Consider the following 15,208-nt stretch of genomic DNA (forward strand, 5'->3'; position numbering starts at 1 on the left):
CTTTGCAGGCCCAACGCCGCTGCAGCCCCGCTGAAGTCCGCGACTCCGTGGAAGTCGCCGCACCACTTCGTGACCGACGCCGCTCGAAGTGCGCTGATTCAACGTTTCGCACAGACGCCGCGATACCCGACTTCGCGCATCGGCTTGTTTTCACTCTTCACCAAAGGTACTGTACTTGGGGGTCTACACGACTCCGTGCCCGGCGCCGCTGGTGTCGGCTTGTTGGGAACGACTCTGTCACGACGCCGTGTTAACATCTCATCGAAGCATTTTTGTTTCTAAGCGCTATTTTTTAATTTAATCTCTAAAAAAATCATAACTTGACTTGTGTATGTCGGATTTTTGTCGTTTTGGTCTTGTTTTGTTTAGATCAATATTTCCTATTTTTCTAAACTGGTGTTGTGTCATTTTATAGTGTTTTCATTGAGTTACTGTGTGTGTTGGTACAAATACTTTACACCTAGCACTCTGAGGTTAAGCCTACTGCTCTGCCAAGCTACCAAGGAGGTAAGCAGGGGTTAGCTGAGGGTGATTCTCTTTTACCCTGACTAGAGTGAGGGTCCTTGCTTGAACAGGGGGTAACCTGACTGTCAACCAAAGACCACATTTCTAACATTGGTGATCAGCGGGTGGGATTTGGACTTGTATTTGTACTTGACATACAGTGATTAAGTGTACACTACTGTTTTGATCTCAGACCACTACGTGACCACATACTACTTGTTTGGTGATCTTTTGCTTTTTCTCTTAAGGACTCCTTTTTGTTCTACTTCCATGATTTTGCTGATCCCTTGACTGATTCTTTTCACTTCATTGGGAACTTGTTTTCTGCCGTTGGAACTTTGCACTTGTTGCCATCATGTCTCAATCTAGAGATGCAACAGCTGGAGCTGTGTTTGAATTAGGGAAACTGAAGAGGTACTCAATTGCTCAATTGAAACAGTTCTGTGAAGATCTTGCCTGTCACGTTAAGAGCTCTGCCAGGAAGGGGGAGCTGCAAGAGGCATTGAGGGCCTGGGTGACAGCCAAGGAAGCTGGGGGGCACACAGAAGATATGGATGGGAAAGTGCAGAGTCTACACCGTGGTGTATTAGAGGTACCTGTTACACCTGGGGGGAGGTTCTCCAGGAGTGGTAGCGGTAGGTCCTCTAAGGGTCTGACTCCTAAAGATGTGCAGGACAGACAGGAAGAAAGGGCTCGCCGGTTAGAGTCAGAAAAGTTGAGGATGCAAAGGGAGTACGACGAGTGGGAAAGGGACTTAGAGATAAAAAGGATGATTTATGCTTACGAGCTTAAATTGAAAGAGCTGGAAGTCATGAGGGCTGAGTCCAGCTGGAATGGTGGCAGCAACAATTGTATATCCAGTGCTGCTGAAGAAGTGCACATGCCCAGAGATGTGGTGCCCTACTTGAAGGAGGGAGTTAACACACACCCGGAGGTTCAGGGGTATGAGGTAGCTCCAGTGATGCACAGGGTCCCTGAGGTGGATTGGGGAACTGGCATGGGGAGTCACATTCCTACTGGTGGGAGGGACACTCTACTGACTCTAGGAGGGACTCAGGGAGAGGGGTTTCCCCCAGGTAGAAGTGCTGGTTATGGAGTGGGAAGACATCCCAGAAGACTGTGGGTTGAGTGTCAGGAACAGTCAGGTACTGTCTCACCAGTCTCAGGAGGGTGATGTGGGGTGCTTTTTCAAAGCAGAGTCACTGGATGGTTGGGTGAAGGGTACTTTAGTTAATTCATGTAAGAGGCTGAGTGATGTAATTGCTGGAGAGCATATGTCTAGTCCTTATTTTCCAGAGCTACGCCAACACCAGGTGGAGTGTGAGTTCTCTGACCCCAGGGAGCTTACAATGGAGGCAGACCTCTTGGTGAGTACCAGAGAGTCTGAAGAGGCATTTGGGGGGGCTCCTGAGAGGAGTGGTCTAGGTATTTCCCAACCAGGTGAGGTAGGGAAGGATTGTAGTGTCCCAGGTAGGTCCCAGTGTAGTGGGATGGGTGAGGGACCCCATGTCCAGTCTCTGAGGAGAGGGAATGGGGATGGGCTGAGGTCCAAGGTGCCCGAGATCCGGTCCCAAGTCCTGGAGGGTTCCATGAGGGAACACCAGGAGGGGAGCCTAGCCTGTACCATAGGGCCATCTGTTGAGGGAGATCGCACAGTGTCAGGAGAACTTGGGGAGGCGGCTGTAGCCAGCGTCCCACCAGTCCTGGTGTCTGGCAGTACCACTCCTAGTGAGGGGGTGCAGAAGTCCAGACAGAGGGTTGAGAGGGGGTTGCGGACCTCAGTGGAGAACCTGGAGGGTCAGGGGTCAGCTCTGAGAGCAGAGCCCCCCAGGAATGACCTTGGTGAGACCATTTCTGGGTTGGGGGGAATCCAGACTCTGTCAGATGGGCAGAGGTCAGGAGACCTGCGCCAGACAGACTCTTTTGTGGCCCTTGGGGACAGTGTGTCCCTTGAGGGGGGTAAGTGTGCCCCCCTGGAAGTCCTGGTGTGCCAGGCAATGGTTCAACCGCAGGGTGGTGACCCTGGGTTGAATGATCAGGTTCAGAAGGTAAACTCTGACCTGATGGGGGGTAAGTGTGCTCCCAAGGAAGTCCTGGTGCGCCAGGCAGTGGTTCAACCGCAGGGTGGTGACTCTGGGTTGGATGACCAGGTTCAGAGGGTAAACTCTGACCTGGTGGGGGGTAGGTATGCCCCCCAGGAATTCCTGGGTTGCCAGGCAGTGGTCCAGTCTGTGGGTACAGACCCTGGACTGGAGGATCAGGTGCAAGAGATAAACCCTGACCTGAAGGAGTGGGCGGTTTGCCCAATCACCCCCCCTGGTGTGATTTCAAGGGGTACTCTCCCTGAGGGGTGGGTGCAGAACCCTGAGAGTAGGGGAAGGGGAGAGAAAGACTCACCCCTGACCCCAGTGCAATCTAAGGGTACAGACCCTGGATTGGAAGGCCAGGTTCAGGGTGTCCCCCCTGACCTGGAGGAAGGGGCTACTGCTAACAGTGCCCCTACCATGTTGTCTTCTGGGGGGCCACTCCTAGTTGTGGGGTGCAGGACCACAGAAGAGAGGGCAGGGGGAGGGAATCCTCACCCTTGGCCCTGGTCCAACCTGAAGGTACAGACCCCAGGTTGGAGGACCAGTTGCAGGTTAACATCCCTGCACTGGTGGAAGAATTGTGCAGGACTGCTTCTAAAGCACTCTCACAATTTTGGACTCTGGGGGTGCCGCTCCTGCAGGGAGGGTACAGAGCCCCAGAGGGGAGGACCAGGGTCAGGTTATCTTCTCTGACCTGGTGGAAGGGAGAGTGGTCAAAGGGTGTCAGGCACCTGGGGCTACCGCCCCCCACTCTCCACAGTCACAGTGGGTGGAGAGGCCTGAGGTCAGGCTCTCATCCCTGACAGTCATCAGGGGTCACTGTGGCTTGCTGTCCTGGTGGACAGAGTTGCCCCTGGGGGTGGGACGAAAGTCACACCCCAGGGGTGGAGTGGGCAACACCACTGTGTTGGCCCTGGTGGTACTATCTGCCCATTGCAATACATCTGTGAGCAAAGTAAAGTTAGGCGCTGCACAGATGGTGTCTGCAGATGTGGAGAAGGGTTCCCTATGGGTTAGCTTAGTAGGCCCTGAGAGTATGGACAGAGGGATCCAACTGGAGTCAGGAAGGCATAGAACTGGAACATGCCCCTGCTGTTGTGGGCCTGGGTCCTTGTTCTATCGCCCCAATCACGGAAGTACATCAAGGTATTGATTGTTCTCCCCTGGCTTTGGGCTGGTAGGGGGTCGTGTTGGACTTTTTTGCTTATGCTGGGCCATCCCCAGTCTTTTTGCCTCCTGCCTCCTATTTTTTCTGACCTGTTGCCATTGGCTTTTGAACTCTGAGCACTTTACCACTGCTAACCAATGCTAAAGTGCATATGCTCTCTGTGTAAAATTGTATGTGATTGGTTTATCCATGATTGGCATATTTGATTTACTAGTAAGTCCCTAGTAAGGTGCACTAGAGGTGCCAGGGCCTGTAAATCAAACGCTACTAGTGGGCCTGCAGCACTGGTTGTGCCACCCACATAAGTAGCTCTGTAATCATGTCCCAGTCCTGCCACTGCAGTGTCTGTGTGTGTATATTTACACTGTAAATTCGACGTGGCAAGTGTACCCACTTGCCAGGCCTAAACCTTCCCTTTTCTTACATGTAAGGCACCCCTAAAGTAGGCCCTAGGTAGCCCCAAGGGCAGGGTGCAGTGTATGGATAGGGTAGGACATATAGTAATGTGGTTTATATGTCCTGACAGTGAAATACTGCCAAGTTCGTTTTTCACTGTTGCAAGACCTGTCTCTCTCATAGGATAATATGGGGGCTACCTTTAAATATGATTAAAGTGTAGATTCCCCTAGAGAGTAGATGGACATGTGGAGTTTGGGGTCCCTGAATTCACAATTTAAAAATACATCTTTTAGTAAAGTTGATTTTAAGATTGTGCGTTTGAAAATGCCACTTTTAGAAAGTGAGCATTTTCTTGCTTAAACCATTCTGTGACTCTGCCTTGTTTGTGGATTCCCTGTCTGGGTCAGTTTGACAGTTGGGTTATTTTTCACCTCACACTAGACAGTGACACAAAGGGAGCTGGGGTGTAACCTGCATTTCCTGATTAGCCATCTCTGCTAGGAGGGAGGGGTGGAGTGGTCACTCTCATCTGAAAGGACTGTGCCTGCCTCTGACAATGCAGACTCCAACCCCCTGGTGTGTGTCTGAGGCCTTGCTTGGGCAAGGCAGGATTTCACAAGTAGGTGTGAGTCCCCTTTGAAGAAAGGTGACTTCAAAGACTAAAATGGGTATAAGAAGGGCACCCAAATCTACAGACTTTAGAAAACACTTCTGGAACCAAGAGGAACCTCTGCCTGGAGAAGAGCTGATAGCTGAGGAAGAAGTGCTGCCCTGCCTGTGACTGTGCTTTGTGGAGCTTTCCTTCAGTGCTGCTTCTGCCAGAGTAAGAGGGCAAAGACTGGACTTTGTGTTCCTTCCATCTTGTGAAGAAATCTCCAAGGGCTTGATTTAGAGCTTGCCTCCTGTTGTTTGAAGTCTCAGGGACAGCAAAGACTTCTCTCTGCCAGCACCTGGAGTCTCTGGAGAGACTCCTGCTCTGACAAGTGGTGCCCTATCCAGTCCCTGGGCCCTTGAAAGGAAAGCTGGTGGAAATCCAAGGAAATCGACTTCGGACGACTCCGGACCGGAGCCGCTGCTGAATCCGGTGACGCCGCCTGCACCCGACGCCGTAACCTTCGCTGGAACGCGACGTTCTTCGCAAGCCCGATGCCGCTGCAGCCCCGCTGAAGTCTGCGACTCCGTGGAAGTCGCCGCACCACATCGTGACCGACTCCGCTCGAAGTGCGCGGATTCAACGTTTCGCACAGACGCCGCGATCCCCGACTTCGCGCATCGGCTTGTTTTCACTCTTCACCAAAGGTACTGTACTTGGGGGTCTACACGACTCCGTGTCCGGCGCCGCTGGTGTCGGCTTGTTGGGAACGACTCTATCACGACGCCGTGTTAACATCTCATCGAAGCATTTTTGTTTCTAAGCGCTATTTTTGAGTTTAATCTCTAAAAAATTCATAACTTGACTTGTGTATGTCGGATTTTTGTCGTTTTGGTCTTGTTTTGTTTAGATAAATATTTCCTATTTTTCTAAACTGGTGCTGTGTCATTTTATAGTGTTTTCATTGAGATACTGTGTGTGTTGGTACAAATACTTTACACCTAGCACTCTGAGGTTAAGCCTACTGCTCTGCCAAGCTACCAAAGGGGGTAAGCAGGGGTTAGCTGAGGGTGATTCTCTTTTACCCTGACTAGAGTGAGGGTCCTTGCTTGAACAGGGGGTAACCTGACTGGCAACCAAAGACCCCATTTCTAACACTTCCCTATATTAACAATGCTAAGGTCATGTAGATTAATCTCAAAATCAGATGAAACACATACAGAAATGGCACTGGCTGTCCAAAGCGGCGGAAGAAACGTAGTCCAATCAAGGCTTGAATAACAACACATTCTAAAGTTATAGTGCAAATCAATAGCAAAGTCAGCTGCGTCAATGTTAGGATGTACATGAAGTTCAGCAGAGAAATTTGTCAAGCATTAGTCCCTGTTATCATAAGTCATTAGTGAGAATCCTTAACTAACATCAAATTAGCATCAGCATGTTGGGCTTCATGCAAAACAATTTAGTAACACAAATTTTGAAAAACATCAAACTATGGCAGAGCCATAGCAAAACAGCGCAGTTGGTACCTAGAAAGAAAAAGCAAATATGTATGATAATTACAATCTGGGTATACCTATCCTCAGGGTGGATCAGCAAGGCAGAATCAGTCTTCGTCCTCAGGACATCAGTCGATCAGCAAGGCATCAGGCTTCAGCATCAGAATTTAAAAGGGCAAAGTCTTTAAGCATTAAAGTTAAGCACTTCTCTTGTCAAGACGCATAAGAAAGTAGTAACCTCTTGGTCAGGAAGAAAATGGGTAATGGGCTGTCTTTTCTCTGTGCTGTGTCGTTAAGTCAAAGTTACCTAAACTTCCCCCAAATCCCTATTTGTCAGTTAATCGTATGTTCATACTCTGTCCAATAAATCAAAAATCCCAAATCTATGAATTCTAATATTACTCCGCTCACATATCGTTGATTGGTTTGTCTTGCGATGTCCTCATCATCCGGCTTGTCAGGTAACAATATTCCTGCAGCTTCTACTCTAGTCAGTATCTCTGTTGTTCTTGTCCTGACAAAGTCAGTCTCACACACATTACACATAAAATGTTGCATTAGCAAGAACATCCTCTCCTAGCAGTGGGTTCACACAAGAAGCTTCTGTTATGAGCACATTTAAACAATACAATAGTAATTCACAGTTTCACTTTCGTAGTCAGCTATTTTATTAAACGCTAAGAAATACAGCTGTCACATGAGGCCTGGCAAGTAGGCCAAGACACTCGCTAAGTTAAGGCCTACAATTAATAAAGCTAATGCTTACTTCATAACCCTTAATATGACATATAACTGCATTAGTCTAACACATATTTGATGTTTCGTAATATTTAATAATTGATTAATACATTTCGTTAACATTGGTGGCCATTCTTCGTAATCACATTTTCAAATGCATGCATAATTTTTCTACGTTATTTTATTTTCCACATAAACTTATTATTCAAAATACATAAACACTCAACACCTGCCCTAGCAATGGTGTCCTTGTGAATTATTGTGAGGCCTCTTCCAGGTTTGTGGGGCCCATTGCTGTGAACGATCTTATAGCCAGTAGGAATGGCCATTGCGATTGCAGGGATGGAAGATGGGCTGAGGCAGTTCTCAGTGAGGAAGAGGATGTCCAGGGAGTGAGTGTTGATGAGGTCCCAGACCTTGGTGGGGCGCTTACATAGGGATTTGATGTTAAGGAGCATGCAGGAGATACGAGTTGGGGATGTGCAGAGGTTGACATTGGAGAGATGCTCTAAGAGAAGTGGGAGCACATGAGAAAGGTCCTGCACACAATGTGGTGTGACACAGGGGCAACGGATATGGTGTGGTGTGAGTGTAGCGGTGGTGGTCCGGAGGCAGAGTCGGTGGTGCTGGGTGTGGTCCAGATAGGGATCGGGCGCTGATGGACTTGCCTTTGGCACACCTACAGTTTAACTGGTCCTAGTAGGAGAAAAGCGTGGGGGGAAGGGCTAGGAAAAGACGGGAAAGCAGCGGGATAACGACTTTTCTGTCTCTGTTTACTTTAATTACCCTTGCTGAGTCAATCGAATAAGAGGGCGTCTTCAGAACTGGACCTGGAAAGCGTTGCTTTGTTCGTTAAAGATATGCAGCTGAAAACAGACAGAATTTCCTTTCAGTGAGAAAGAGAAGACATTACTCAATAGAAATACCGACCAAGGGTCGGTTCTGCAGCCGAACAGCTGACAGATACTTCGGTCACTGTCTCGAGAGCTGCGCGCGCCACAGACTATTCCTGTGAGGGAAGGGAGGGTAGAGGCGGGGATCATATGACGCCGTCTAGTCACGTGACCCGCACCACGCTCTCGTCCTGTATGGGCGCGAGTCACTGCAGCTCCTGGGCAGGGATAGGACGCTGCGGTGTGCGGCAAGTGGCAGCCGCGGCCCAGACCAGGAAGTGAACAGCAGCAGAAACATCCGTCGCAGCAGCAGCACCACCATGGCCTCTCTGTTCAAGAAAAAGACCGTGGATGGTAAGTGTGGAATGCTTCAGCTACAGGCGCGGGTGCTTTTAGAGAGAGTTCCGCCCTCGGAACAGAGCCAGGACTGTGACTGGAATTGTACACCTCCAACTGCCCACCACCAGCGAGGCACGTGAAGCGAACGTTTCCTCCCCTCGTACTCCTTGTCAGACACCCCACGAGTGATTATATGTGTCACCTATCAGGCTGGCGCACTTGTAGGATCGCAAGACTATTCTGAATTATAGGAGCAGCTTCTTGTGACTGTCAAAAACGACTAGCCCGAAGCATGTCAATGAAAAGTTACAGGGGAACCAGCATTTCAATGTCACGTGACTGTCGTTTAAACTTTGACAATTTTGAAAGCTATGGCAAGAGTGCTATTCATATTTTTGCTACGATTTAACTGTTCTGAAGGTACAGCATGCCATACCTACGTTTACTTTGCTATTTTGGGGTAGCTGAACGGGTTTCAAATTTTTTTTTTTTTGGCGAAGCCATTACGTAGACAAGGTTGATGTTTCATTCCTTCATAACGTGTTCCTCATTGGGAGGGACTGCCCTTTTACCTGTCGAACCACTTCCTCTTTCCCTCCCGACTCATGTTCTTGTGGCTCTGATGTCACCTGGCAACAGGGTAAAAATAGACATTTTGTAGTCACTGACGCGCCTCTCCCCCTCTGACGTTCTTGTGCTGGCTGTCACTGTGTGTGCACACTGGTGTAAGGCGTGTTTTCCAAGGAACCACATTGCAGGGTTGCCGCTGCCTGCGAACATAATGTACAAATTGTACAGAATTAATAATTGACTATCAGCTCAAACGAACAAAATACAAAGAATCATTACCGATCTCCACTTACCTTCACATCATGCACATTTATATATGGAGAATAATGTGATGAGGAAGTGGTGCTTATGACCCTTTTTTTTCTGCTCTCATCCAAAACACTTTAGTATATATTTTGTTCCCGTTACCACATTGGAAATTCTCCTCCTCGTACTTACTATGCAAGCTTAAATGTCACCGGCTGGCAGCCTTGTGGGTGTGTCGGGGGGTAGTCACTTGTCGCCTGATGCTTGGACAACAGATTCGTTAAATAAGTCACCTCTTGCACAGGGAGGTTACGAATGTATGTACATTCTACTAATTGTGGATTTCCTCTAATCCTGCGTTGTGCCCTGTGATCGAGATCTGAATTCGGTTCGCAGTAGATGGTACCAGAAACGTCTGGGCTCTTTAAGTTACTAAAACATTTTCTGTGGCGGATAATGTCACTCATACACAAGAAAATAAAGTGATGTGCCACGGAGAAGACAATTCGGATAAGCTGGAAATCGAAACTGCAGTTTAACCCCTAGTTCTACTGTCTCTAAAGTCTAGTAGAGAACATAAGAAGTGTGTGTGTGTGTGTGTGTGTGTGTGTGTGTGTGTGCACGGAATGAGCCTATTGTAGTTACATAAGAAATGTGTCTTTGTACAAGGAATGACCCTTATTGTATTCGAGTTGTATTTCCATTCATCCTCTGGTGATGCTTTCACTGTTTTTTTTTTTTTTTTTCTTTTTCTTTTTTGTTTCTTTTTTGTGGCTTGATTGTTCTTAGAAGAAACTACAAATCCCATCACGTTATCTGTCCTAATCATTTTGAATATTTTCTGCAACCAAAAAATCACCAAATTTAATTTCAGTTTCGAAAATTAAAGTGATGACACACATCACGTTATGACCATGACACTTTGGCGTGTTACTCCAATTGCTGCAATGGAAAGAAAGAAAGATTATAACTTCTAGGTTATGTTAGATAGCCAAATGAAAGACCATCCCTAGAAATAACGTGTTTTGGCAACGTTATGCGAGATCGCAGCCCTAACACAATGTTAATGTTGATTTTGTTAATATTGTAATTGTACACTTGGGGAAATTATAGTTAGCTGAAATACTTAATTACTACCCTTTTAAAAGTATAAACGTCTGCTTCTATATTTCACTTTAGAAAGTTAGGAACTGTGCTTAATTAATGAGGTATCTCGAGAATTTCCTGCCTTTCAAATGATGAATGTTTAAACAGGCCAGAATATTATCACTTGTTTTTTGAGTGACCAGAATGCCTCGTGTCACCAGAACATCCATGTTTAGTCATGCTCTTTCCCTTGCCATAATTTGTGTAGGAGTTGCTGTCTAGTGTCTACAGTGTTCGCTGTAGAACTAGGAGACCCGGCTTATAATGTTTCCCTCACGACTAGAGTAAGTCATCTAGGCAAATTATTTTACTTACATGTGCTTCAGTTCGGTTATCTGTCAAACCAGGCTCTTCACTCTATTAAGCCACACGTACAAAGTGCTTATTACATTGATATGGCACTTTTTCATTGTAATAATTCGTGTTATTAGCCTTTAAGTGAAAGGACATGCTCCTCTACTTTACGCCCCTTCCCACCATAGCTCTCTACACCCTTGCACACACTGCAGATCCAGTGATGACGTTTTATAATTAATGACCTGCAGTCAATAAGACTAAGAGGAGATTGGCTTTCTCTTGTCTCATCCTCAATCTAAGTACATTTGACTAATGCACCTTACCATAATCATGTAGTAAATCAAACATAGGTAGGTACGGATGTAATTAGACCATTCATTGGCAGTGGGTTGATGTTTAATCTTTTGCCTTATGTTTTAATTAACATGGCTCCTAGGGTGAAAAGACCTCTTAAAAATTAACCTTTTTTTGTCAGGGACAGCGGGGGTGAGTTTTAAGCGGATAAAACGGAAAAGTATATGTATTATTTTAAACCGCATATATTTATTATATATATGTGTTTCATGCTTTCTTTGTAGCTGTAAATTCACATAAATGCTGAGATATATATTTTCACCCGGAAGCCCTTAGCCAGATCAGGCTGCAGTGCCAACAGCAGGCCACTGCTGATCTCAGTGATTGCTCAAATTAAGGCATCGAAATGAAAGCTTGGGCCAATGTTTCACTATCCATTTGTCCCTGTTATTTTGTTTGAGTAGCATTTGCCTTATTATAAGGGTAAAACATGTCACTGTGCCACGTTTCTAATGCAGTACCCAAAATATAGTTTCCTATCAAAACCAAAAACATGCGTGAGGTGAGGAGTAGGATAAAAAGACAGAAAATGTCAATCTCTTTGCATAAGACAAACCAAGGTGAAACTGAGCCAACAAGATTTTAAGTTGTTAAGGTATTGAAGGAAGTGAATGGGGTGTGAGGGTGGGGCAGCTGGCCAGAGGTATGCTCGATCACTCTTGCGTAGTGGTCGCTACTAGTTTCTGGCATATTCCTGGCTCACACAGGGTATCTCCTGCTGTGGCATGGCTCATTACCTGGTTAGGATTTACCAAGAAGGAGATTGTCCGACTGTGAATACATGGGTCCAGAGAATTGTGGACATGAGCCCTTACTCAACATTGACCTCTGCACAGGCTATAATCTTGTTATTGTCGACTATTGCTGTGTGCCAAGTTGTTCCTACCCTTTCGTTGTAAATATGTCGTTATTGGTTGCACTTCTGGCATGATCAGTACTTTTTTTTTTTTTAAACAAATAATTGTAAATATCTTTTAAATAAATAAATGTACGTTATCTTCTGGTGCAAGTCACATTCGCGTTTTTGAGAAGAAAAAACTTGGCTGGGTCAGCAATTGTCTTAAAATAGTTTTTCTCTCTGAGTTACAGCATCGAGTGATTCATTGCAACTCTTGAGTTATTATGATTATCCCGATGTCTTTCATGCTTTAGTTTCCAATCTCAACTCATCTGTTTTTTATTTTTTTTTATTTAAAATATTAGCCTGGCAATATTATTTGTGCCTCCCCCCCCCAAAGCTAATAGAGAGTTTCGAGGTGTGTCATGGTGGGGTGATGGGGAGGGGTATTACAGATCACTTTTATCTAATTTTACTTTGGAGAATAGAGCGAGATATGTTTCTGAGTAAACAAAAATAGACAGACTGTCTCTGGGTTGTTCCCTCTACTTGACTTTTGTCAAATGAAAGGCATGTTCTTTTTGAAGTTGTGACATTTGTATGCAGAGTATATGTAAAATACGTGTACCTCGTCGCTTCACTTGGTACAACCTTCAGATGCTGGATTGCACATGCAGTTCTTAATACTCCATCCTTGTGTGTGGTGTACCAAGTCACGTCCCTCTCCTATTACTAATTCTACATGTTTTAATGTGTTTTAGATGCACAGAAAACGTTTCTAAGTGTTTTTTAGCTCATTGTTATAGTGGCAAAGCAACTAGATATTTCCTAGTAAACCTAGTTCATTCATGATTATCTAACACCTGGACGAAATGCCAGTTGGTTTGGGGCTTCTGTGCATGCTGTGACTGACACCCTTTATTTCTATACATTGTCGCCACTGTAGTCTGTAAATAAACATTCTGCTACCAGATCTATTTACTACATTTACATTTACTGACACTAACAGCCTGGACGCCCTTATGGCTTGCCAGCAGTTGCAGTGAGTACCTCTGGCCAGATCTTTGCTACTCTTAGATTCTTCCTTGTAATCCTAGACAATGAAGTGGCAGTAGCAGAATGTAAAGAAACACTTGAGAGTCGCGTTTACCTTCTGTGACACCCACCCTTTGTCCATACTGTAACTGTCAGCAGCAGATAGCCTTTTGAGAGGCTAAAGGCGAGACCAGGCATGCCAGTTCTTATCACTGGGCATTCTCTAGCTGCTATCCCCCACCACCACCCCCACCTTTTTGGTATTGAGGGATTGGTGTAGGGGCAAACCTTTGGGGGCCATTCCTCCCTGTGCCATGTAAGAATGAAAACAAGAGCTATACATTGAGGTATCACAGTACAGTGTCTAACCTTGCTATAATGACTGCAGCACTACCCATGTACTGTTTTATTAGAAGGAATGTACAGAATCAAGCATTCTCACCCGGTGTGTTGGAGATACCAGGTTTAATTTTATATTCCACTGCACTGCACCCTGGCTCTCTTGCCACCAGTAACCTCCGATTGCTGACCACCAGCACCACTTGTGTCGTGGCCTGAGAGTAACCTAAAGTGCAGAGGTGCAACTGTAAGAGCATTCCAGAAGCTTACTGGAAGGACGATTGTCGCTCTGTTTAGAACTTATAAGCATATACCTGGGTATTGTGGGCCTCACTTAAACATTAGATGCCCTGTCTACATCTTTGAGGCTTCCCAGGCCATTTAAGGCTAGACCATTTATGAGTATGATTTTAACACCCCTCCCTTGTTTTGACGCTTTCCTTTCATCGGAGCTTTCATAAAAATCGTACTTGTTTACTTTACTAATTTGAAGTGAACAGTATCTGACTTAGTTTGCGCTCACTCCACTCGTGTTTGTTCGAGAAAACTGACTGAATTGTTCAGTGGAGCAAGGAGATGGTCGGCGACGGTACCGCTCTGAAAATAATATAAGTGAAAAAAGGCTTTAATGTTATGACAAAACTATGCTTTACCAAGAGCACGAGGAAGGAAAAAAGAACCTGTACAAAACATTTGACGTGCTAGGTCCTAGCAAGGCAGCAATATCACGCACTACCATTGTTTCAGTGAATATCATACAGCTCTTAGCACAGTAGGCAACAGCATACATACATTTGAGTAAAAAGTGTTTCGAATAATCAATGCCGCAACAGCTGAAATGCCACAACCAAACTTTAACATCGATTGTCGCTGAAAAAATCAGAAGTGAAAGATAAACAACTCCGTCCTGTACAGTGTGCGTTTGAGGGGAGCTACACTTACATAGGCACGCACACGCCTTCCAGGGTTGTCACTTTTTTATTTATTTATATTTCTTCAATCATCAAGGCACATCAGAATTCTAGTCCTGTCTCTTATTAGTGAAACAGTCTCCGTATTTACTATGTTAACCTACAAAGATTGCCCATTTCAGCTCTGTGTCTTCATTGCATTGGTTTGGAGAAATCCTAAAGTATCTCTTTATTATACATGTTAAGCTCGCCGTGGGGCAATCACAGAAAAGGCACTTTGATTATAACATGTGATTCTTAACAGGACGTTGCAGAAGAGGAACATGAGAGGAAAGTAGAGGGATAGTTGAAGACTGAAATCAAGGAGCGGCAAAAGGGTATAATTGGGTTGGTACAGATAAAAGGTTGGAGGAGGAGATTTTTTGAGAGAAGAGAGGAGAGTATGTGGAGGAAGACGGGATTGGCAAAATGAGAGGATGGGCCAGTGGCTGAAAGGTGGGTTAGAGGAGGAGTAAATTGGTAAGAAGAAGAGAGTATAGGTTGTAGGAATAAACAATGCTTAAGGGGCGGACAGGAACTAATTTTAGGGGGGGCAATGAGGGTAGAGAGGCAGTAATAAAGAGGCGGAGTTTGGTGCCTGAATTATTAGACATGTAACGGAAGGGGGTGGTATCTGAGCAGGTTATGCTTTGTCTCTCATTCCATTGTTAAGAGGGAGACACATATGCAGAGACCGAGTGCAGTCGCAGAGAGCAACAGTCTTGTCGAACTGGTTGGCTACCGTGGTTTTTCATGGATTGTGGTTTACTACCTAGGTCTACAATTTATCTTCTGTATAGAAAATAGAATTCAGCCACCAAAATCTATTTGCTTAACAGATGGCTGGATCTGTGTCCATCATTCAAGACTCTAGAAAATGTTTCTTTCCACGCTCTGCAAATTCCCATCTTCTTTTCACGACAAGAAAGAATTTAGGGTATGTATTGCTTGCTCAGAACTGAACTGACCGGGGCTTTGATCCACCTGCAACCTTTGGATTAATGGCCAGCATTTGGCATTTTTGTAGTCCGCCTTCATTTGAGCTGTTGTGCTACTTGTAAGTAAAGTTGTGCTGAGTCTTATCCAGAATCCAAATAAACAATTTATGGAGTACAACGTATCACCTCAGGGGTATCCAGGTGCTGGGAGATGTGGCTGCGAGCTGGTATGGCTATTCCTCAAAGAGTCATGTCGAGTTTTCTCATGAATTCGGT

At 45.6% G+C, this 15,208-nt stretch overlaps 1 protein-coding gene across 1 annotated transcript in view; it reads left to right on the top strand.

The window, feature by feature from the left end:
• Nucleotides 1-8,048: 8,048 nt before the first annotated feature.
• The window catches only part of CHMP2B (charged multivesicular body protein 2B), a 77,115-nt gene continuing 69,955 nt past the window's right edge, over nucleotides 8,049-15,208 (top strand). Inside the window, exon 1 of the mRNA XM_069204148.1 lies at nucleotides 8,049-8,234. Within this exon, the coding sequence (XP_069060249.1) occupies nucleotides 8,201-8,234 (34 nt within the window). The 5' untranslated portion in view covers nucleotides 8,049-8,200. The remainder of the gene's footprint in view (nucleotides 8,235-15,208) is intronic.

This window comes from Pleurodeles waltl, chromosome 8 (assembly GCF_031143425.1).
Source record: "Pleurodeles waltl isolate 20211129_DDA chromosome 8, aPleWal1.hap1.20221129, whole genome shotgun sequence".
NCBI classification, from domain to species: domain Eukaryota; kingdom Metazoa; phylum Chordata; class Amphibia; order Caudata; family Salamandridae; genus Pleurodeles; species Pleurodeles waltl.